This window comes from Myodes glareolus, chromosome 4 (genome assembly GCF_982192425.1).
Source record: "Myodes glareolus chromosome 4, mMyoGla1.1, whole genome shotgun sequence".
Classification (NCBI taxonomy): domain Eukaryota; kingdom Metazoa; phylum Chordata; class Mammalia; order Rodentia; family Cricetidae; genus Myodes; species Myodes glareolus.
In genome coordinates, this window is record NC_142029.1 from 73,100,909 (window position 1) to 73,123,310 (window position 22,402).

The window sequence follows — 22,402 nt, forward strand, 5'->3', positions numbered from 1 at the left end:
TTCAGGTTGCCTCAAACTTGATATTCAGTTGAGGATGACCTTGAACTCCTGATCCTCCTGCCTCCACATCCCAAGTCCTGAAATTGCAATGAGTGTTACTGAAACTAGTTTAAAAGAATTCCTTGTAGACTGTCCATCTATCACAAAACTTTGAGTTGTTTCACTATTTGTAGCCAACAGATTCAATGCAAACAATGTATGATTTCTTTGCTTCTGCTTCAGCTTTTCCTTCTCTCCCTCCCTCCCTTTCTTTTGTTAATTGTTTTGAGATGGTTTCTCTGTGTAGCCCTGGCTGTCCTGAAACTCACTCTGTAGACCAGGTTGATCTCAACTCAGAGATCTGCCTGCTTCTGCCTCCTGAACCCTGCAATTAAAGGTGCACGCCACCATGCTCAGTTTCCTCCAGCCTTTCACTAGTGCTTTCTCCACCAGATACCTAATTTAGAAGCTGGAAGTCGGAGAAACCTGTGCTAAGGTGACTTTTTTTTTCTTTGAGACAGGATTTCTCTGAAGCTTTGGAACCTGTCCAGGAACTAGCTCTTGTAGACCAGTCTGGCCTCGAACTCACAAAGATCTGCCTGCCTCTGCTTCCCGAGTGCTGTGATTAAAGGCCTGCGTCACCACCGCCCGGCTCTCATCATTATTTCTAATTGATACTCTTTCACTGTATTTTTTTTCCTTGATAGGGTCTTGCCAAAGTATCCATCCTCATCTTGAACTCATCCTGTAGCTCAGAGAGGCTTCGTGTGTGTTGTGCTTACAGTTGGTCAAGGTCAGGTTTAACTCTCCTGCTCTCTTATGCAAACCATCTGTGGAGCCCCTAAAGGGTCTCAGGTTGGTGCTGACTGTGAACAGTGGCCCAAGCCCACCTTAGTCTGCTGCCTCCCAGTCAGTTTACGGGCCTGTCTGTAACCCTAGATACTTGCAGGCAGAGGCAGGAGGATCACCCAGAGTTCCAGGCCGGCTGGGTGTCTCACCGTGTCTCCACAAAGTCACGGCTCCAGGATTAGAATGTGAGGTTGGGGGATGGCTCAGACAGTAAAGAGCTTGAGCAAACCTACACGCCATCTCTAGCTCCCATGGGAAAAAGAAAAAGCCAGGTGTGATGCCTAGCCTAATCAGTGAGAGTGTCGGTCTCAAGGAAGTAGACAGCACTCTGGGGGCGGATGACACCCGCGACTCCCTCTAGCCCCTCCACCTGCACTCGCCCCCCCCCATGTACATACACGACCATTAAAGAGATTTTAAAAGAACCCAAACTTTCGTCAGGATTATCTGTCTACCTGCCTACCTACCTACGTATCTATCTGTCTGTCTGTCTTTCAGTTTTTTTGAGGCAGGGTCCTGGAGTTCACTTTGTAGACCAGATTGGCCTCGAACTCACGCCAATCTCTGCCTCCCGAGTGCTGGTATTAAAGATGTACGCCACCACCGTCCAACAGGATTCTGTCTTTTAAGTACTAGGGCTATATTTGTGTTTCTATTCCCATTTGCTTGACCACAACGTAGAATTTCAATGCTGAAGACTGAATTTATTTCTAAGAGAAAATGCCAAGACTCTACAAACAGGGATTATTTTAGTTTTCTGAATGTGCACGGTAACCGGAGGCACTCTATGGAAACTGGTCGGTGGAACGTAATGGGCATGTGGTGCTCAACCTGTAAGCGTCACTGTCCTTACGCAGGGAGCAGCGTGACAGGCACGGTGACGCCTTCATCCCACAGCCGAGAGTAATCAGCCACAAGGCGAAGCGGAGGCCCTCCCATCTCTGTGCGTGCGCACCGGCCTTCCTCGAGCCCCGCCCCCGTCCTTGTGGGGTTACCGCCTCCGCTCAGGTAGGGGAGGCATGCGAGGGCGGGACCGGAGGGCCAGCCTGGGGCCTTGGGCTCCCCTGACTTCCGACTGCGGAGGCTGTCCCTGTGACTGCCCTTCCGGGATGGCGACAGTTCCAGGGGCCAGGGACTGCGGTCTTGCAGACGCCGCGCCCTCGTGGCTGCAGCGCTCCGTTACCGCGGCTCTCCTGCTCCTGTCCCCAGGACCCGCAGTTCCCAGCCTGGAGTCGGGTGTCCCGGGTGGCTTGAGGACACAGGGTGCAGCCCGTCCTGACAGGCCGAGCCTGGGCCGCCAAAGCAAGGGGCCTCCCGAGGCGACGTGCGGCTCCCTAGCGCCCACTCCATCTGCTCCAGCGGCCTCGCAGCCGATCCCGAAAGCTGCGGTGACATGCTGCGGTGCCCACAGCCCCGCGGGACCGAAGCCTGACTGATGTCGAGGGTAATAGGGACCCAGAGGCAGCTCCGAGGGCTCTTACCCAGACCTGAACCATCAGCTCGCCTTCTACATGTCATTGTGGAATAAACTGAAGGGTTTGCCTCCCCCCGCTAAAATTCTGCAACTATTACAGCTAGCTAGCTAGTTCCCTCTTTTCCGCTGCTGTGCTTTGCACATTTCAGTGACCCAGGCGAGCCGCAGTGGGAAAATGAAATGGGAAATTCCAGAAATAAACCATTAATAGGCTTTAAGAACCTTATTATGATGCATTGTTGTAATTTCTTACCAGGCCAAATTTATATATTTAAGTTTTACCAGTAAGTATGCATTGTTCATGTATGGGGAGGGGGGTCATGGAATGGTTCCCGCGATAAGGGATCCGCTACCTATTAGGAAAGTTATACCCCAGTGTGTACTAGGCATTGGGGCACTCAGCTCTAGAAGGCTCAGAAGTGGAGGTTTTTAGAGTACTGATTGGAAGAGACTGAGCATAAAACCAGTCTAGCGCCTTTCAGGATGCCTAGCAACCCGGAAACCTCCTTGAACCTGAGTGAATGAGAAAGTTCATTGACTAAGGGAGTAGGGCTATACAGAGCTCAGCTCTCTCTGCTCATCCTACCCCTGCCTCCCCTGGGCTCAGGCAGACAAAAGTAATTAGGCTGAGCCTTTAATCACAGCTGATTTCATAGGCAAGAAGCTGTGGAAAAGGAGGGAAAGGCAGAAATCCTGGGGACAGGCTTGCCTCCCTCTGGGACCCCCCCCCCCCCATTTGGCTCTCAGTAATCTACTGTTTTCTTGTCTCTCTCAGGACACTGGGTTCCCTAGTTGCTGCCCCAGGCTTAATGATTGTCCAGAAGGCGGCTATAAAGAGCCTGAGTGGAGGAGGGAGCAGAAAAACACAGCTCAGCAGATCTAGGCACTAAGAGAGCTGCAAGCAGGAGCCCTCAAGAGGCTGTGATCAGAAGCACTGTGACCTGGCCCGCAGGGCCTGCTTTTTCAGCCATGGCAGCCCAAGGCTACGGCTATTACCGCGCTGTCATCTTTGCAGCCATGTTCGGGGGTTACAGCCTGTACTACTTCAACCGCAAAACCTTCTCCTTTGTAATGCCATCGTTGGTGGAAGAGATTGCTCTGGACAAGGACGATTTGGGTGAGTCTTGGAAGGGTAGGGTGGTGGGCTGTGGGATACACTGTTGGATGTGGTGTGTATAGCATGAAGTGTGTGCATGTGGAGTCAGTCAAGCATGTACCAAATACAGAGGCTGAGCTCCATGTGTGTGGCGTGGGTGAAGGACTGGGGCTCGTTACTTATCTGGTGCATATGCCTGTGACCCTCATGTGCTGGGGAGGCGCAATGTAGGGGGACTCTGAGCCTGTGGGTGCATGCTGTACCTGCAGGTGAGTGGACACTAGGAAGGTAGCACCCGTGATTTGAGCAGCCTGCTATGCTGTCTCCAGGAGGAGTAAAATCTTTCACTAGACCCCTTTCCTCCACTGTCAGACATGGTGGGGCAACAGCACTTCTTGATGCCTTCCTTTGGTTTGGCATTCGGGGTGAAGTGGGAAATGCAAATGCTAGGGAGGAAAACATCACCCTTCTAGTTCAGACAGTTGCAGATAGAATTACCCAAGAGGTGGACAAGTCCCAAGTCAGCCTAGACCTATGCTACATGGCTCAGCAGGCAAGAAAGTGTCCGACATACAGCACAGGTCCTTCTGTTCCTCCGGGAAGGAACCTGTTTTACCCTGCCAAGCACCTGTACACACCTGATCCCTTGCCTTCCTTCACCCCTCCTGTGCCTCTGCCCTGTCCCTAACCCCTCAGGTGTCCTGCTCCCTGCTCTCCTTCGCTGCAGGGCTCATCACCAGCAGCCAGTCAGCAGCCTATGCCATCAGCAAGTTTGTGAGTGGGGTGCTGTCTGATCAGATGAGTGCTCGCTGGCTCTTCTCCTCTGGGCTGCTCCTGGTTGGTCTGGTCAACGTCGTCTTCTCTTGGAGCTCCACAGTACCAGTCTTTGCTGCTCTCTGGTTTCTTAATGGCCTGGCACAGGGGCTAGGCTGGCCCCCTTGTGGGAAGATCCTGAGGAAGGTAAGTGTATCCGCCAAACCTGTCTGTGGCAGAGGGTACCTAGACAGGATTTCTCTGTGTAGCCTTGGCTGTCCTAGAACTTACTTTGTAGATCTGCCTGCCTCTGCCTTCCAAGTGCTGGGATTAAAGGCGTGTGCCACCACTGTCCGGCTGGGAGCACCCCTTCTTACATACCCCTTTCACCCCTAACCCATAGCAGGTTTCTTAGGAGGTCTCTGCCAGCTCCGGCTGCTTGTCAGGATATTTTAGGAGCATGAGAGTGGGGGGATCGGGTGGCAGATGAGGGATTGGCTCTGCCAAGTAGAAGTACTCTTTCCCTCATCCCTGTAATGTGAGTCTCTAGGTCTGCTGCACTTGAGCTCTTCCCTCAATGTGGACCGTAGGCCAGGCTCCTATTCTGCTCCCTTCTGCCTCACAGTGGTTTGAGCCATCCCAGTTTGGCACTTGGTGGGCCGTGTTGTCAACCAGCATGAACCTGGCTGGAGGTTTGGGACCTATCTTGGCAACAGTCCTTGCCCAGAGCTACAGCTGGCGCAGCACACTGGCTCTGTCTGGGGCACTGTGTGTGGCTGTCTCCTTCCTCTGCCTGCTGCTCATCCACAATGAACCTGCTGATGTTGGACTCCGAAATCTGGACCCTACTCCCTCCAAGGGCAAAAAGGGTGAGCATCTAGCAAGCTGACTCCTAAGACACCTTCATTCACCTTTTGCTTGGCACAATTTTGTTAGTACTAGCCTAAGCCTTGCACTGTGTTTGCCAATAGATGTAGGCAAAGGAATGGGTGGGGAAGTAAAATTCTATCCTTGAAAGTCAGAGCCAGCATATCCTGGGCCTTCTCTGGCAGCACAGACCTCTCTATTCTGAATAGCACCTTAAGTTTAAGAGGTTTGGGTGCCTTTGTGTATCCATACCAATCCTCAGTTTCTCTTTCATTTGCTAGACTTTTGCAGCAAGGTAGAGGAGAGAGGAGCAGGGGTTTGAGGGCCACCCTTCCCATCAGTCCTGGTTGGGCCCATAGACTCTAGCCTTGCCGCTGGTTAGTGAATGGTGGTGGTAGTGGTCCAGTGGGGGACAGGCCAGCAGGAGCAGAGCCCGAATCCTTTTTGTTCTCTTCCTACATCCAGGTTCATCAAAGGAGGAGAGCACCCTACAGGATCTGCTTCTGTCCCCCTATTTATGGGTGCTGTCCACTGGCTACCTTGTAGTTTTTGGAGTAAAGACCTGCTGTACAGACTGGGGCCAGTTCTTCCTCATCCAGGAGAGAGGGCAGTCCGCCCTAGTGGGTAAGATGAGGGTTTGAACAGGGAAGGGTGTGAAAAACAGGAGCCAACACAGATGGGATATCTAGGCTCTGCTTTCATTTATCCAGACTCCTTCCCTGAGGCTGGGCTCCCTTGGAGATATCTCTGTATCTTGGGATAAGCCGTTGTGAAATATCCTTGGTGAGGAAATATCTTCTTCTTTTTCCTCCCATCTCCCCACAATTTTCCATGCAGGTAGTTCTTACATGAGCGCCCTGGAGGTTGGAGGCCTTGTGGGCAGCATTGCAGCTGGCTATCTGTCAGACCGGGCCATGGCAAAGGTGAGTCGCAGGAAAGACTATTAAGGAAGAGAGGCCTTTTCATCTTCGTTGCATGGCTGGGCTACCTAGTGGAGAGATGGGAGACCTGGCATATGGGCTGGTTGGCACAAGTTGTGTGAGACAGGAATGATTCCAGGCTTCTCCTGTCTGCTTGAGATGTGGAGAAAAGACTGGTGGGAAAGTTTTAACTGGTGGCAAAGAGAACCAGACTCTCTTAGTAGACTTCTTCTCTACCCCAAGGAAACGGGGGGGGGGGGGGGGGGGGAGTGGACTAGGTGCAGCTCCCTAGCACGTGTCCCGTGCCTGCACCAAAGTGGAGGAAGGGATGTTGTGGAATTTGGCCTTAGATCACCGAGCAGCTCCTAGGGCCTCCCAGAGCTGTCTCGGGCCAAGAACTGTGACAGATTGCCAAAGACCTGTCAGCAATAGTCCTGCTGTGTCAGAGTCCATGGGTGGCGGTGTTTTGCCTTGCACAGAGGGCCTGATACGGCTGGCACTGTATCCGTAGGCAGGGCTGTCTATGTATGGGAACCCTCGTCATGGCCTGTTGCTCTTCATGATGGCTGGCATGGCAGCATCCATGTTCCTTTTCCGGGTAACGGTGACCAGTGACTCACCCAAGGTAAATATTGAGAGCCTGGCAGGTTGCAAGGTACGAAGAGAGAAAGCAGGACGCTCTTCCCCGGCCAGCTCCTCCCTTTGCAGCTTATACCTTACTTTCTCTCTGGTACTTTGTGTCCCCTCCACTCTGGGCCTGGTTTTCTTCTCTTTCCTCTGCTCTCTAGGATGTTGCTTTCTGGACTCCTGCTCTCCATCCTCTGGCTGAGCTCACAGGCTTTACGGAGCATGAGGTGCCTTAAAGATATCTCTGGTTTTTCTCCTGGTCTGTCTTATTTTTGTTTTCCCCGTCTTGCCCCTGACTCACCCAGCTTGAACAAATTCTGAAATAGCCAACATCCAACTCAGAGGGATGACTCTTAACTCTCCTAACCCTGTCCACCTAGGCCCTTGGGGTTGGCTCACTGCCATCTCTATCATCAGCTGTATTGGGAGTGGGGTGAGGATGGCTACGAACTATGGGTTGACTAAGGACTAAGTACACTTTTCTCCTTAAGCAATTGTGGGCAATAATTCTCAATGCTACCTCTTCCTGCCCTGGCAGATCTGGATCCTGGTGTTGGGAGCTGTGTTTGGTTTCTCTTCTTATGGTCCCATCGCCTTGTTTGGAGTCATAGCCAATGAGAGTGCACCTCCCAACTTGTGTGGCACCTCTCATGCTATTGTGGGACTCATGGCAAATGGTAAGTGGTACTTTCTGGAATAGCTGCCTCCTGGTATTGCCTTGCTCAGGCCTGCTAGAGGTAGAACTACCTACCTGCTTTAGCCTCACAAGGGACTTAGAGTCTTCTCTCTCCCCAACAGTGGGCGGATTTCTGGCTGGGTTGCCCTTCAGCACCATTGCCAAGCACTATAGCTGGAGCACCGCCTTCTGGGTGGCAGAAGTGATCTGTATAGCCAGCACAGTTGTCTTCTTCTTGCTTCGGAATATCCGCACCAAGATGGGCCGCGTACCCAAGAAGGCAGAGTGAAGAGAGAACTCACTATGGAGCATCCCCAACCTCAGCAGGGCATGGAAAGGGAGAAGCTGCTCTAGTTAGCATGGAACCTTCGCCTTTCTGTCTACACTGTCTCCTTGGTCCTCCATGGTGCTACAGGTTATCAGTGGCTAATGAGATCCTATATCCCCATTCTATGCTTTATTTAAATGTTTGTTTTTAGACTCCGTCAGCTTCTATTTCTACCTTCTAGCAGACAGAGAAATTCCTGCATTCAGGTGTCTCCTATACCCTTCTTCCTCTTCTAGGTCCTGTCCTGTCCCCATCTCCTAGTGAGGTAAATCTGTTTCTGCAGCGGCAGAACATTAATGTCTGTGGTTTCTGGTGTACCCCAAGGCTTTTTGGCAGGGGGCAAAGTTATTGCCAATACCTCAGTCCCAAGGAAAGAGAGGAAGCCACCATTCTCATCAATACCCTGGGACAAAAGGGGGAAATATAGTGGGCAAGCCAACTTGTTATAGATTAATAAAACTAGATTTGATACTAAACAGTCAGTGGCTCATCCTTTCAAAGGGAGACATAAGCTAGACACAGCTTTCCTTGGGAAAGTATTCTTATGAGTATCTGCTCTTTCCACCCACAAAGGGAGAGATTTTTCTCTGGAGTGAGACAGGAGAAGAATAAGTACAAGCCCAGCATCACCTGGACACTGTATACTGTGGGGTTGCAGGCAGGTTAAATAACTTAATGGAGGGAAGTCAGAAAGCATGGATCCAAATTCAGGCCATCAGTAAACTGGCTTGAGGACTTTGAAGCACAGCTATTCTGTACTTTGCTAAATTCTGTCTGTAGTAGTATGCACATCCTAGGGTTAGAGTGCATACTGAGATAAAACTTAGCTTGAATCTAAGTGCTAACAAGTACTCCATCTACCACCAACTTCAGGCTCTCAGGAAAACAATTCTGGGACTGCATCATCCAGGGCTCAGGAGTCAAACTACTATGTCAGTTAATGAACATCAATTTATTTTGTTTTCTACTAGGAGATAGGACCTCACCTTTGCAGAATGCCCTTACCATCTCTGCCTTCCCCTCCCATGCCTTTCTCCCAAACCATACATAAGTTAGGACAACAAACACTAGAACAAAGGAATGTTTATTAAAGCATTGCTAAGCCAGCATCCTCCATAAATAAATCTGTACAGAGTAGGGCGTAGGACTGTGATATATACATACAGAAGAGCAGGGAACATGGCACTCTAGCCCAGGAGCCGTCCCTATCACCAGGCTCAGTGTTCTCCCACTTTCAAGTATATTAACAAGGCTTCTGCAATAGGATCCTCACCGGAGTGGAAACAGCAAAGCCCTTCTGCAACATGTCTCAGAATTTAGGGCGTTCATTCCAGGTTCAGCCTATGATCCAGGTCCAAAAGTGCCAGCCTTCTCTGCCACCTCTAGAGCTAGCTTCAGGTTTTGATCAAACAGCTCACATCTAGGCCAGACCCAGAAGACAAAAAATTGTGAGGTATCAGACCTCCGCCACAAAGGGTAGAGGGAGAATTAGTAGAAACTACTGAAGAACACGAAGCACAAGGAAACCCTGTGTTCTCAAGATAAATAAGGCTGGTGACTGTTGGCAATACCTGATCACACTTGGGAGACCACATAAGGCGCTGACAGTATCTGGGGAGTAGGTCTACCTACCTGATAGGCATTTCCAAGGAGTAGAAGGGATTCTTGAGGGCAAAGTCTGAGTAAATCTCGTAAATTTTTCGGAGAAGAGAATCTATTCCAGCTTGCCTAGGATCTGCCAGGACCACAAACTTGATCCCTGGAGAAAAGCAGGACCGGTTACCCAAGAACAGAGAATGCAGCAAACATCATCCTATGTTTTTTGCAGCCCTTTCATTTCGTAAGACCCATAAACCCATTTTTATTTTGTCCTATTGCCACATCAAGCAGCTAACAGAGGAGGCTAGAGATGAAGTGACTCCACTGTTGCCAGGTGACCGAACGCCCAGACTTGGGATCTAAATGCCAGTTTTTAGTCTTGGAATCCCTCAGCAGAAACAGGACAGGCAGAAGGCCAAACTCTGGCAGTTCAGTTATCTGCAACAAGGAGTGAAGCAAGGAGAAGCAGAATCCAAAGGCCATGTCTATTCGGCTTTCAAATTTTATTTGGAACAACACATCTTCCAAAATGTGTGAAGCCTAACATTGACGTAGGTTTTTATCCAAACTCAGATAACCAGGGTTGAGCACACTAGGTGACAAACAAAATCAGCCTCTGATTAAATATTGACTTTGGATTCACAAGACAAATGGATGTGTTTGTACAACTGTCCCTGGAAACCTGACACCATCCCTGCCCTTATTTACCATAGCTTTCTCTGGTCAATCCCTTGGTCTATTCTGCCCCAACTATCCCTATGAGCTCTCTGTAGGCGCCTACCTGTCAGTGTTTGGAAGCAGTGCAGTTTGAATGTGTCTGTCTCCAGCATCTCGATGCCTGAACTTCCCTGTTCCGGAGACAGCTGGGAACCAATGGCAAAGAGCCTGTATGCAAGGGAGGTAAAGTTGGCAATGTATCAGGTGATGTGAGGGAAAAGTGCTCCTTAAGGTGAGGAGTTCACTCTACAGCCAGGACAGACAGGAGAAAGAGTGTGAACTACCCAGCAGCAGTGTCAAAATCTCTTTTACATGCAAGTGCCTTCTGCATACACTACAAACTACACATTTTGCTATGAAACCCCGTTCCCTCAGATTTATTTTTATTTACTTTTTATTTATGGTTTCAAGGCTGGTCGCTGAGTCACCCGATGACAGTGGAGTCAGTTCATCTCTATGCCTCCTCTATAAGCCGCTTTATGTAGCAGTGAGGACAAGTAAAAATGGCTTACAGTAGTGCGTGAGTGTTTTTGTCTGTATGTGTGTGTATATCACATGTGTGCTTGGTACCCACGGAGGCTAGAAAGCGGCATCAAATCCCTTGGGACTGGAGTTGCAGTTGTAAGCTACCATATGGATGTTGGTTCTCGGCAAGAGCAGTAAGCACTCAGTCATCTCTCCAGTCCCAATGTGAAACATCTTACACTAAAAATGTTAGCTAAAGCCAGCACACTAGGGGACACATGCATATCTCCTTAGTTCGTGGCTATGCCTACACCGACACACCTCACACCACAGGTAGTCACAGGAAGACTTTGAATGTCTACTTAATTCAATTACCCAGCCGGGCAGTGTTGGCGCACACTTTTATTCCCCACACTTGGGTGGCAGAGGCAGGCTGATCTCTATACGTTGGGGGCCAGCCTGGTCTACAGAGCAAGTTCCAAGCCAGCCAGGGTTACTCAGAGAAACCATGTCTCCAAAGAAAAAAAAAAATTCAATTCCCTTATGTTAAAGAAGCTAGGGCTAAGAGGAGACTGAGTTAGAACTACCTCAAACCTGGATATGTTCTATCAGTTATTTCTTCATGACACCAGAACCCAGCCACTTAAGAGGTACAAAATGATTGTCAGTACACAGAAAACACTTTAGGCATCCTAGAAAAAGCTGCTGGGAAGTTAAAGTTTAAAGGGGGCGGGAGGAGGACTTACGAGTGGAACATGGAAGCCAGCATGAGCTTTTCGTTAGAGGTAAGGCGGGGCCGACCGAATCGAATGGACACCGGGTAGTTCGCAGAGTTACCCAGATACTCCAGCACTTCTTTCCCGTCGGCCGTGTACTTGCCATTCACGTCCATGCCATTGATGGCCAGCACAGCATGGCCCACTGCAGAAGAGACAAAGATCACAGGCGCTCCGATCCACGCCCCCGTTCGGTCCGCCCCAATCCTGCACCCGCCCACCAGCCCACTTCCGCAGAGCCGGCCCCGCCCTCGAGCCCAGCCCAGCCCACCCCGGATGCCGTCTCGCTGGCCGAAGGCGACCAGCACTCGCTCGTCGTGCAGTTTCAGTAGCAGGTCCAACGGGTAACTGAAAGTTTTCTCGGCTTCAGCCCGTGGCGAGTAGCTGTCCCACTGGTAAATCAGGCCGCCGGCTTTGTTAACCACGTACACACTGAAAATCGCCATCGCTGCGCTACCCTTAAGGCCCTACCATCCGGCCTCTTCCGGACGTACCAGCCCCGGAAATGGCGTCAAAGACCCGCCTCTGCTCTCCTCCCAACTGCCTGAAGCGCACGCGCAGACCATGTCCCCATAGTTCGAAGAAACGAATTTCTGGGCACTGGTCTACTGTGTCTCAGTGTCGGAGAAGAACGTTAGTGCCTGTCGGGTGACCCTCAGCACAGCCCAGCATTCACGGCCGGCGCCTGGGGGCGTGGCTTCAGTCTGGAAGCCACGCCTCCCATCCCCGTCTCGCAGGAGGGTGAGGCGGAGTTTGCTTAAGCTTGGCCCCACCTCTTGCCCCGGAAGTACTTTCTCGAGGCTGAGGTTTCTGGGACTGTTGGCGAGCCGGACTTCCTTTTTTCCCGACATCTTAGGGAGGCTGCAGTGGTCGTCGCCTCTCTCCGAGCTTAATCATGGTGAGGCTCGCGAGTGTTGGGCAGCGGGGTTCAGGGGGCCAGCGGTGCTGGGGGGCGGTGAAGGCGACGCTATACGGAGCGCTTTGGGATCTGCGTGGCTGCGTCTCAGGACTGCTGCGGGCATTGCGTCCATGTGCTCCGGCGCCGCCGCCATGGGTGGGGGAGATGCAGCCGTCGGGGCGACTGGGGCTGCCTTATGACCAGTCCGCACTCCCGCTTTCTTCTCCTAGCCGCCCAAGGATGACAAGAAGAAGAAAGATGCCGGGAAGTCGGCCAAAAAAGACAAAGACCCAGTAAATAAATCTGGTGGCAAGGCCAAAAAGAAGGTATGGGGTAGCCATTTGTAATAGAGGAGGAACTTTCGTGAACCTGTACTGTTTTTTTTTTTCCTTTAGATCGTGAATTTCTAGAAACATAAAACACATTGTTGATTTTGCACCTCTCTCTACTCATTCTTGTCCCTATTTCAACAATGTGGTGGTATATGTTCCCTTAAAATAATGGTTCTCAACTACCTCAATGCTGCGGGCTTTAATACAGTTTCTTTTAATACATTATGTTCTGATACCCTCCCCCCCCCCCAGCCGTAAGACTGTTTCCGTTGCTACCTCCTAACTGCTTTTGGTTTTTCGAGACGCTTTTCTCTGAGCAGACCAGGCTCCCTCTGCCTCCTGAGTGCTGGTATTAATCCTGGTGTAATTTTGCTACTGAATAGAATGTAAATGTCTGATAGGTGACCCCCCCAGCCTGAGAACCACGGCGAACACAGTAAAGCCACGGCTTTTGCACAGCCGCTGTCCGGACTGTTAGCAGTCTCAAACCCTGTGTCTTAGTTTGAAGTCTTTAATTTACCTGATATGATAACCAGAGGGTTTCTCACACTTGGGATATTTGGGAAAGGATGATTCTGCCGGGATACCTGACTAGTGTGCTCTTGTTTTTCTTACGAGCAGAAGTGGTCCAAAGGCAAAGTTCGGGACAAGCTCAACAATCTAGTCCTGTTTGACAAGGCTACATACGACAAACTCTGTAAGGAAGTTCCCAACTATAAACTTATTACTCCAGCTGTGGTCTCTGAGAGACTGAAGATTCGCGGTTCCCTGGCCAGGGCAGCCCTTCAGGAGCTCCTTAGTAAAGGTAAAATATAATGTGCTTTGTTTTGGGGACTGGGTTGTCTTGTTTTTGATCTGTTTCTGCCATTCAAGTGCTGTGATTTAAGCACACTTAGTTCATAGTAATTGCGGGGGGGGGGGGCAGATAGACAGGGTTTCTCTAGCTTTGGAGCCTGCCCTGTCCTAGAACTTTGTAGGCCAGACTGGCCTTGAACTCACACAGACCCACCTTTGTCACCCAACTGCTGGGATTAAAGGTGTGTGCCCTTACAAACACAGTAAATCTTAAAAGCGACTACATTGGTGGCTCATGCTTGTGACCCCAGCTCATTGAAAGTTAAAAGAATCCCCATTTCCAGGCCCGCATGGGCTACAGAGTAAGACCCTCTTTCAAATACTACTCTAAGAACTTAGGGTCTAATAAAAGTCATGTCCTTGGTGCTGGAGAGATGACTCAAAGCACTCTGTAAGAGCATCAGGTGGCCTTCTGAGATCATCAGGCACACATGTGCCATACAGCCAATGCAAAGTCCTTCGAACACAAAAAAGTAAAAATCTTACCCTTTCTCCTCAGGGCTTATCAAGCTGGTTTCAAAGCACAGAGCCCAAGTAATTTACACCAGAAACACAAAGGGTGGAGATGCCCCAGCTGCTGGTGAAGATGCATGATCAGGTGAGAGAACCAAATGGCTCTTGGCACTGAAATACTGTGTGCTCCCTCTGAGATACCTTGATTCATTTTATCTCTCTTTATCCTTTTGCAGGTTCAATCAGCTGTACATTTGGAAAAATAAAACTTTATTAAATCAAATCAATGGGTGCTCTGTTTTCTAAGAAAGGCAACTGGAGAGGATCTGGCTTTAAGAGTAGTAGTTGGAATGGGTTTGCTGGCTCTGGGGTCAAAGGAGTATCAGGCTGGGGCTCTTCAGCTTTTTCCTTTGTGTGACTGCTTGTTTCTCGTTGCGGCTTCAGTTTTGAATTGATGTCTGAAAAGAAATAAGAACTTAGCAAAATTAATAGAAAACATATAGGAGGTGGCTGATTATCTGGACACATACCTGGACTGCCAGCGGCGTCCATTATTCCAGACTCTGCCAAAAGAAGGAAGCCAGCCTGCACTGGTATCAGAACTGTGGTCAAAGTTGGCCCCAACTCGTTCTGGGGGGAGTTTCTTCAGTTTCTGTTTTTCCTCTGCAAATAGGAAATACGGTGACCTGACTACTTCGGTAGTTTTGTCTCAGAAAGCTAAGTCACTGACTCTGTTGACTTATGTCACTGTAGAGCAGCCAGCTCAGGAAAGTGGCATTGATTGTGAAGCTAGCTTGCTTACTTTCTTTAAGGAATTCTTCATAAGAAGGTCCTATTGGTAGGTTTCCAGAGCTGTGTTCCTCCTCTTGGATCATCCATGGAGGTGTGGCACCTACAACAAAGCAAAGCCCTTTACTATGTAACACAGTCCAGCTAGAAGTGCTCAAAAATAAAGATCGATGTTTCCAGAGCTTGAGACCTGGTGGTGCACCCCTTCAGTTCCAGCAGAGGGAGGCACATCTCTGAGTTGGAGGCCAGCCTGGTCTACAGAGTGAGTTCTCAGATAGGCTCCAAAGCTATAAGAGAAACACTGTCTCGGAAGGAAAAAAAGCCAGCATTGGCACTTTGGGGAAGGCAGATGCAGAATAGACATTTACAAGTGTATGCTGAACTCTCAAGTTGGTATGTTACACTCCCGCAAGATTGCATGAAGTGCCACCTCACCTAATAGCCAAGCACTGGTGCAGTTACTTTAAACATTGTTTTGCTTGGCTTTTTACTCCTTTTGGAGTTGGTTTCACTGTGTTTCAAGCTGGCTTCAAAATCAAGCCCTTCCTGCCTCAGCCTCCTAAGTGCTGGAGTTAAAGGTTTCTTTGTGGCTGTTAGTCTTGCTGTCTTGAGATCCCAGCACTGGGGAGGCAGCAGGAGAAATCTGAGTTCCAGGACAGGCTCCAAAGCTATACCTTGCCTCAACAAAAGTCGTAAACAAGCTTGGTTTCAGCTAGCCTGGCTGGTCAGTGAGCTCACAGGATCCACCTGTCTCCATCTAATGGTGCTAGGATCATACCTGGCTTTTTGTATAGGTGATGGGGATTAAAAGCTGGGTCCTTCTGCTGTACAGCAAGTAATTTTAAAAATGAGCTGTTTGCTCAACTCTAAGGCTTTATTTAAAAAGAAAATAGCAAACAGGTCAGATAAGGTATATGTCTAATTCTAGCACTTCAGAAATTTTGGTAGGGACTGCACAATGTTAACACTTTTATTTTTGCTGCTCTTTAAGAGGGCATGAGTTGAATTCCCAGCAACCACATAGTGTCCTCTTCTGGCATCCAGGCAAAACATTATACATAATTAAATCTTAAAAAAAAATTTGTGGCAGGAGCTCAAGGATTAAACTGTATCAAAATAGCTGGGCATGGTGATGCACACCTTCAACCCCAGCACTCAGGAGGCAGAAACAGGTGGATATCTTGAATTCCAAGTGATCCTATTTTAATTACAAATTGAGACTTAGTCTCAACAACAACCAAAAATCAAAACAAAATGCCCAAAATTGTCTTTGCAGACATAGAAACATTGCTCAGAAGCTTACCTGAGTGGATGTTACCAATGCCAGGTGTATCCTGTAGTGAAAATAAGATAACAGATAAATCATGAGATAAAATACTCAAAGCTAGAGACAGCAAACTTTAAGGAACACAACTTCTGACAATGAAGAACTCCAGTCACTGAACAGTCCCAAGGTGGAACTGAGGTAAAATTGCTCGACAAAGTTACACAGCAATTTGAGACACAGAAGGGAGTGCTAGGATTCAATGGCAGGGTGGTGGGCGTAATTGCTGATGGCCTGTTGAAGTACCAAGTGTGGATACCCTGTATCAAGAGTAGGGTGTGAGGCAGATACTCCTGAGTGAATATTACCCCGAAAGGTTGCAATAGCGTCTAGGAACACTGCCACAGAAGGGAAAATCAACAGGAAGAGAAGATGGTTAGAATAGAAAAGCCAAGATAGCTATCTTGGGACCTGAGGGTCAATGACCCCTTCCGGTTTGCTTGTCCACTGTACCTGATGGCCAATGAATGTTAGCTGCTGTCCAGTCTCCATCCAGTCAAGCTCTGGAACACGCTGCAGGTCCAAGTGTGATACCTGCTGTGAGCTGGAGGCTACATGGCTGAAAGACAGGGGAGCCAGGCTGGCAGATGAGGTCCTTGAGCAGTGAGAACGGCAAAGATTAGATCTGTTCCCACTTTCCAGCATCCAACAAAAGAGGATCCCTGACAACGTACCCGTTGGTTGCTTTCCAGTTTCCAGGTGCCGAAGAGCCCTCTTCTGGATCTGGCTCTGCCTGAGGCTGAGTTTGATTCAGGAAAAATAAATGTGTCTAAGGTGCTTAACAGCCTCCCTGGGCCATGATCCCACACTCCAAACCCCAGAATATTATGGAGGATACTGCCCATTTTACCAACTCCCAGCCCTGCCCACATCTCCATTGAGGGGCCCTGTCCCCACAGAGAAGGGAATCAAGGCATATCGACTTGTGAGCCATTAGCTCTCTGAGAAGAGTTGACCAGGGGAAGCCAGGCATCAGTGGATTTGGATACTGCTCTGGGTCCGCCGAGGGAAACCAACCTCTAAGACAGATCGGACCACTTCCTGCCGACTCTGTTCTACTTCCCGGATCTGAGCTGCCATCTGTGGGAGAGAGAATGCTTAGGGTGGCTCTGGATCATGGGGAGAGCTCCTTTCCAGAGGCCTTTCTTCCTACCTCTTTAATTGCCTCATCCTCTTTCTCCTCATAGGAGTCCAAGGCCTTCACCATGGATTTCTTAAACCTAAAAATGAAGGAATTATAAAAATACTGGAAAGGGCCAGGCGCATGCCTTCAATCCTAGCACTCTGGAGGCAGAGGCAGGTGGATCTCTGAGTTCAAGGCCAACCTGGTCTACAGAGTGAATTTCAAGACAGTCAGGACTATTACACAGAGAAACCAAGTCTCAGAAAAAAACCAAAACAAACTGGAAAGAGATAAATTAGCCTAGAACTCCAGCCCTACTAGTTTAAAGAACACTTCAGTAGACAAGTTTTTAATTCTGAGGGAAAAAACTGAGACAGAGTCTGATTGTATAGCTTAGCCTAGCACAGAACTCCCACCTCAGCCATCTGAGTGCTGAGATTACAGGGATGAACCATCAAGCTCAGTGTAATTTTGAAAGTTTGCAACTCACAAAAACAACTGGTCAAATGAGCCCCTGTACCTCTCACCTGGGTACACTGGTGACGTCATGACAACTCCACTATGCATCCTAGGTTTTATTAGATTTATTAGGTATACAGTGTTCTGCCTGCATGTATGCCTAAACATCAGAAGAGGGCACCAGATCTCATTATAGATGGTTGGGAGCCACCATGTGGTTGCTGGGAGTTAAACTCAGGACCTCTGGAAGAGCAGCCAATGCCCTTAACTCTGAGCCATCTCTCCAGCCCCTATTTATTTGCTTGTTTGTTCATTTCTTTTGATTTTCTGAGACAGGGTTTCTTTTTTTTTTCTTTTTCTTTTTTAGTTTTTCGAGACAAGGTTTCTCTGTACCTTTGGCGCCTGTCCCAGAACTAGCTCTTGTAGACCAGGCCGACCTCAAACTCACAGATTTCGCCTGCCTCTGCCCCCTAGTGCTGGGATTAAAGGTGTGCACCACCACTGTCTGGCAGACTTCTTAATTTTTATGAATTTGAGTGTTTTACCTACATACATGTCTGTACCCCCACATGCATATCTAGTTTCCTCGGAGACCAAAAGAGGGTGTTGAATCCCTTGGAGCTGGTTGTGAGGCACAACTAGTGGGTGCTGAAAACTTTAACTCAAGCTCTGCAAGAGCAACAAGTTCTCTAAACTGCTGAGCCATCGTCTCCTGACCCTGCAGTGAGATACAGGCTGACAGCTTCTGATAGAAATATTACACTGCTCATCTCCCATTGTTTATTAGAAGGTACATGAACTGCCAGCACTTAGCCTGCTACCAATGCCACTCTTGATCACTTAACCTTTATATCTAAAGAATTCATAGAATATTTTCCTATTTAAATCCCTCCACTTTTTACATATAACTTCCTTTGGACACAGTGAAAACTCATCCCCAACAACACATCTGTATTTGTTTTATACTACAATACTTAAAAAGTGGGGCTGGGGGCTGGAGAGATGGGTCAGTGGTTAAGAACACTGGCTTCTCTTACAAAGGGCCCAGGTTCAATTCTCAGCACCCACACGGCAGCTCACAACTGTCTATTACTTCAAATCTAGGGGATCTGATACCTTTACATCAATACACATGAAATAAAGTTAAATTAATTTTTTTTTAAAAGTGGGCTGAAGAGATGCCTCAGTGGTTAAGAGCACTGGCTGCTCTTCTACAGAGCTCAGGTGTGATTCCTGCACCAACACAGTGTTTCACGGAGACCACAGCTCCAGTTACAGGGGTGTAATTCCCTCTTCTAGCTTTAGAGGGCATCAGGCACACACATGGGAAACAGACAGACATGCTAGTAAAACCCATACACATAATTTGTTTGTTTGTTTTTCGAGACAGGGTTTCTCAGTAGCTAAGGAGCCAGTCCTGGAACTCACTCTGTAGACTAGGCTGGCCTCGAACTCACAGAGATCTTTCCAGGCCTGCCTCTGCCTCCCAAGTGTGGGATTAAAGGTGTGTGCCACCCCACCGGACACACATTATCTTTTTTAAAACATATACTACTCTACTTTACCAATAGACTTGCTTAGTTCTCAGCATCCATGTTGGGCAGCTGGCAACCACCTGTAAGTCCAGGCCCAGGGGGATGGGATACTTCTGCCTCCCTGAGCAGCAGCGCTCAAGTGCACACACCCAACAGACATGACACACCTATATACACAAACACAAAATAATATATATATATATATATTTTGAGACACGATTTCTCTCTGTAGCCTTGGTTGTTCTGGAATTTGCTCTATAAACCAGGCTGGTCTCAAACTCAGAGATCTGCCTGCCTCTGCCCTCCTGAGTGCTGGGATTAAAGGTGTGGGCCACCACTGCACAGCCTTTTTTTTTTCTTTTAATGACTCTTAAAAAAAATACCACTATTGACTTGGAGAGATGGCTTGGGAAGTTAAGAGCACATACCATTCTTGCACACAACCCAAGTTCAGTTTCCAGCACACACACATGTGGGGCTGCTCACAACTGCCTATAACTGCAGTTCCAGGACACCATCTCCTCTGCCTCCAAGGACACCTGCATTCACAGGCCCTCCCTCCCCTCCCTCAACATTATCAAAAATAAGGGCTGGAGAGATGGCTCAGAGGTTAAGAGCACTTGATGCTCTTGGAGAGGCCTGGTTTGGGTTTTCAGTACCTATGTGGTGGCTCACCACTGTGTAACTCCAGTTCTGGGGCATCTAACATCGTCTTCTGGTCTCTGCGGGCACTGCATGTTCATAGCATATATACACACAATACAGGTCAGACCCTCCAGACATGAAAGTAAGTCTTAACTAATACCACCACTGAAAAAGTATAGGAAAGAAGATCTTAAATTTGAAGTCAGCATGGGTTATATAGTGAGATCCTGTCTCAAAACAAGCAAGGCTACCCAATCCTCCTGTCCTTAGCTTTCTTGGTAGGGATTATAGGTTTCCTATAAGCTGCATTTGTATCCTCTTTTACACCTTCTTTTTTTTAACTTAGAAGAGTAAGTCAAACATGGTGACACATGCCTTTAGTCCCAGCATTTAGCAGATCTCTATGAGTTCAAGGCCAGCCTGATCTACAGAGTGAGTTTCAGAACTACATAAAGAAACACTATCTCCTAAAAGAAAGGAAGGGAGGGAGGGAGGGAGGGAGGGAGGGAGGGAGGGAGGAAAGAATGTACTCATCATTACCCTCAATAACTTTCTATGTATCTTCATTCACTAAACAACGATCCTATGCAGGAGGCTGGCGAGATGGCTCAGAGGTTCAAAGCACTAGCTGCTCTTCAGAGACCCAGGTTCAAAGAATTACACAGCAGCTTACAACCATCTGTAACTCCAGTTCCCGAGGATCAGATGCCCTCTTCTAGCCTCTGAGGCAGTAATCCTCTTGTCTCAGCCTTCTAAACAGCAGGGATGATGGGCCTAAAGCACCATACCCAGGCATCACTTCTTTTGTGTGTGCACATTCAATGTAGAACTTGGCGGGGGCATACTAATAAAAAGTGCTATGAAAATACTAGATAACAATGAAATCGCTGCTGGACTTCTCAAACATTTACTTACTTTGGGTGTGTTGAGACATGTAACTTGGGCTGTCCTGGAACTTGAGACCCTCCTGATTCAGCTGGGTATTGGAACTATGAATGTGCACAAACATAGTTTAGTCTGAACTTCCCAAATGTGTCTTTGTTTAGAGATAAGGTCTCATTCTATAGCACAGGCTGGCTTTGCACTCTCAAGAATCCACTCTCAGTTTCCCTAGTCCTGGATACAGAAACTCCTTTGGAGCTTTCCAATTCAAAGCAGTTTTTGTGCCTTAGACAAACATCTGGAGTGTTCATTTTGCTATTTCGTCTCTTTCTCTCTCTCTCTCTCTCTCTCTCTCTCTCTCTCTCTCTCTCTCTCTCTTTCCAGACAAGGTTTCTCTGTATCTTTGGAGCCTGTCCTGGAACTAGCCCTTGTAGACCAGGCTGGCCTCGAACTCACAGAGATCCACCCGCCTCTGCCTCCTAAGTGCTGGGATTAAAGGCCTACACCACCATCGCCCGGCTACTTATATCAGTCTCTAATACCAGGTGACTTACCGTGCATAATCCTGGGGGGAGATCAGAAACTTCTCTTTCATCTGGGCATTGGCCTTGTTCTCCCACCAGAATTTGTTGGTGGCTTTCTTATGCTCTGGGCTGAGAATGGAAAGGAATAGTAATCTTAGAAAGGCAATAAAGTAGTAAAATAGTACTGGCTATCAGAGGATTAGGTAAGTAATGCAGACTGGCATCTGGGCTGCTTCCTTGGAAAAGCAGACAAAAGAATATTATTTATTATCAACTTCTTCAAGATCTCAGTCTTGGGATTCCTTTCCTCCAATAAAGAGTGAGATGGTAGGAGGAAGGAAAGGGGCTTTTCTAACACGAAGGCGGTAGTGGATGCTAAGACCCCCTAAGGTAATTCAATCCATCTACCCCAATTAAGTCACAAAAGCGACCTTCCTCTCCTCAGTTCCAACTTTCCCTCCCACAGTATGTCCATCTCTGCATGTGTACGGGGGAGGCGGGTGTTCCCCAAATGTCACCTGGCCAAATGTTCCAGCAGACCCCCGTGCAGCACTGTCAGGTTTCCGTGGCTCAGGTGTTTTCGCACTTCGCGGCCACAGCACGGACACCAACAGCACCGATCGTGCTCGGGGACATAGCGCTCTATCTGGGCCGCACGGACGGCCTTGCGGGCGGCTTCCACCTGCAGGACAGAAGCCAGCTAGGACCCTGAAACCACAGCTTGCGGGCCCTCGAGCCCGGCCTGCATCCCTGGCCTCCTCCAGCCTCGCTTCCGCACCTGCGGTAAAAGCCGCTCCAGAGCCCCCTTCAACTGCCGCTGGTGCTTGCGGCTGTAGACGTGTCCGCGACCACAGAAGAAAGTTTGGCGACACAGAGGACATCGCTGCGGTGGCGCCATCGACCCTGGACCCGCTATCACCTCCACCACCAGCCGGTTTGTCACCACCCACTGACCCCTGACCCACCCGAGGCGGGGCGGGGCGGGGCGGGGCGGGGCGAACCCGGGAGCTCTCGGTCCCCTCTAGAGGTTGTAGGCGGTACTGCAATTCGTTCTGCGGCTGCGCGGACTATTCACTACCTCGCCCTTCCCACGTGCACGCAGAAAACAGAGCAGAGTCAGTGGCATCCCAGATGTCCTGCGGCTTGTGAAAGAACTCCATATGTATACACGGGACAGGCTCCACTCCAGTTAGGACCTCGGACTATCACAAGGCGCACACTGTGTCCCCGAGCTTTGTGTCCTTACTGAATCCTCAGGTTGACGATTTGTAGTTTGGCATTATTGGCATTTTTACACGTGAGATAGATGTGGTTTGGAAGAAATGAGGACCTCTGAGGAAGGCTGCAGAGCTGTTACGCTTCGGAGTCAGCATCAGCATCCAGTTTCCCTGAAGTCTGCCGGAGAACACTTGATCCAAGTGATTGTGATCTAGTTACAGCCATTCCACAGGAGTGTT

The 22,402-nt window shown here is 48.9% G+C and overlaps 4 protein-coding genes across 10 annotated transcripts; 2 read left to right on the top strand and 2 right to left on the bottom strand.

Annotated features, from left to right (window-relative positions):
* The first annotated feature begins 1,924 nt into the window (after positions 1–1,924).
* Positions 1,925–8,045, top strand: Slc37a4 (solute carrier family 37 member 4). 3 transcript variants are annotated; one of them, XM_048417574.3, is made up of 10 exons: positions 1,925–2,272; positions 3,078–3,419; positions 4,126–4,358; positions 4,777–5,020; positions 5,484–5,642; positions 5,856–5,941; positions 6,450–6,563; positions 6,727–6,792; positions 7,104–7,242; positions 7,364–8,045. In XM_048417574.3, the coding sequence occupies exons 2-10, from the start codon at positions 3,272–3,274 to the stop codon at positions 7,528–7,530; spliced, it is 1,356 nt and encodes a 451-aa protein (XP_048273531.1). In that variant the 5' UTR covers positions 1,925–2,272; positions 3,078–3,271; the 3' UTR covers positions 7,531–8,045. The 3 variants fall into 3 exon arrangements, with proteins under 3 accessions (XP_048273531.1, XP_048273532.1, XP_048273533.1); XM_048417575.3 differs by lacking the exon at positions 6,727–6,792 and having other exon boundaries at positions 1,928–2,272; XM_048417576.2 differs by lacking the exon at positions 1,925–2,272 and having other exon boundaries at positions 3,285–3,419; positions 4,095–4,358.
* Positions 8,046–8,637: 592 nt separating this feature from the next.
* Positions 8,638–11,770, bottom strand: Trappc4 (trafficking protein particle complex subunit 4). 3 transcript variants are annotated; one of them, XM_048417580.2, is made up of 5 exons: positions 11,398–11,614; positions 11,097–11,271; positions 9,950–10,053; positions 9,202–9,328; positions 8,638–8,989 (listed from the first exon to the last, which is right to left on the bottom strand). In XM_048417580.2, the coding sequence occupies exons 1-5, from the start codon at positions 11,570–11,572 to the stop codon at positions 8,911–8,913; spliced, it is 660 nt and encodes a 219-aa protein (XP_048273537.1). In that variant the 5' UTR covers positions 11,573–11,614; the 3' UTR covers positions 8,638–8,910. The 3 variants fall into 3 exon arrangements, with proteins under 3 accessions (XP_048273537.1, XP_048273539.1, XP_048273538.1); XM_048417582.3 differs by lacking the exons at positions 9,950–10,053; positions 11,398–11,614 and adding an exon at positions 11,621–11,770; XM_048417581.2 differs by lacking the exon at positions 9,950–10,053 and having other exon boundaries at positions 11,398–11,538.
* A 111-nt stretch (positions 11,771–11,881) lies between these two features.
* Rps25 (ribosomal protein S25) lies at positions 11,882–13,951 on the top strand. Its single transcript, XM_048417584.3, has 5 exons — positions 11,882–12,024; positions 12,255–12,350; positions 12,978–13,161; positions 13,711–13,809; positions 13,901–13,951. Exons 1-4 carry the CDS (start codon positions 12,022–12,024, stop codon positions 13,803–13,805), a joined length of 378 nt encoding a protein of 125 aa, XP_048273541.1. The 5' UTR covers positions 11,882–12,021; the 3' UTR covers positions 13,806–13,809; positions 13,901–13,951.
* Positions 13,914–21,903, bottom strand: Cenatac (centrosomal AT-AC splicing factor). Of its 3 annotated transcripts, none has more exons than XM_048417578.3 (11): positions 21,724–21,903; positions 21,464–21,627; positions 20,976–21,074; positions 16,931–16,997; positions 16,795–16,857; positions 16,452–16,516; positions 16,231–16,357; positions 15,757–15,787; positions 14,467–14,556; positions 14,195–14,327; positions 13,914–14,122 (listed from the first exon to the last, which is right to left on the bottom strand). In XM_048417578.3, the coding sequence occupies exons 1-11, from the start codon at positions 21,841–21,843 to the stop codon at positions 14,062–14,064; spliced, it is 1,020 nt and encodes a 339-aa protein (XP_048273535.2). In that variant the 5' UTR covers positions 21,844–21,903; the 3' UTR covers positions 13,914–14,061. The 3 variants fall into 3 exon arrangements, with proteins under 3 accessions (XP_048273535.2, XP_048273534.2, XP_048273536.2); XM_048417577.3 differs by having other exon boundaries at positions 16,231–16,372; XM_048417579.3 differs by having other exon boundaries at positions 16,231–16,336; positions 21,724–21,902.
* Positions 21,904–22,402: the final 499 nt, after the last annotated feature.

Excerpts from the sequence above, each read along its gene's own strand:
- Slc37a4 (XM_048417574.3), top strand. The coding sequence starts at position 3,272 with ATGGCAGCCCAAGGCTACGGCTATTACCGCGCTGTCATCTTTGCAGCC. Across the intron at positions 5,021-5,483 it reads TCCCTCCAAGGGCAAAAAGG|GTTCATCAAAGGAGGAGAGC; the intron begins GTGAGCATCTAG and ends TCCTACATCCAG. Across the intron at positions 6,564-6,726 it reads TGACCAGTGACTCACCCAAG|GATGTTGCTTTCTGGACTCC; the intron begins GTAAATATTGAG and ends TCTGCTCTCTAG.
- Trappc4 (XM_048417580.2), bottom strand. The coding sequence starts at position 11,572 with ATGGCGATTTTCAGTGTGTACGTGGTTAACAAAGCCGGCGGCCTGATT. Across the intron at positions 10,054-11,096 it reads CTGGCTTCCATGTTCCACTC|GCTCTTTGCCATTGGTTCCC; the intron begins GTAAGTCCTCCT and ends CCTTGCATACAG. Across the intron at positions 9,329-9,949 it reads CTGCTTCCAAACACTGACAG|GGATCAAGTTTGTGGTCCTG; the intron begins GTAGGCGCCTAC and ends GCTTTTCTCCAG.
- Rps25 (XM_048417584.3), top strand. Across the intron at positions 12,351-12,977 it reads GTGGCAAGGCCAAAAAGAAG|AAGTGGTCCAAAGGCAAAGT; the intron begins GTATGGGGTAGC and ends TCTTACGAGCAG. Across the intron at positions 13,162-13,710 it reads TCAGGAGCTCCTTAGTAAAG|GGCTTATCAAGCTGGTTTCA; the intron begins GTAAAATATAAT and ends CTTTCTCCTCAG.
- Cenatac (XM_048417577.3), bottom strand. The coding sequence starts at position 21,843 with ATGGCGCCACCGCAGCGATGTCCTCTGTGTCGCCAAACTTTCTTCTGT. Across the intron at positions 16,517-16,794 it reads TGGTCCGATCTGTCTTAGAG|CCTCAGGCAGAGCCAGATCC; the intron begins GTTGGTTTCCCT and ends AATCAAACTCAG. Across the intron at positions 15,788-16,230 it reads TAACATTCATTGGCCATCAG|GATACACCTGGCATTGGTAA; the intron begins GTACAGTGGACA and ends TTTTCACTACAG.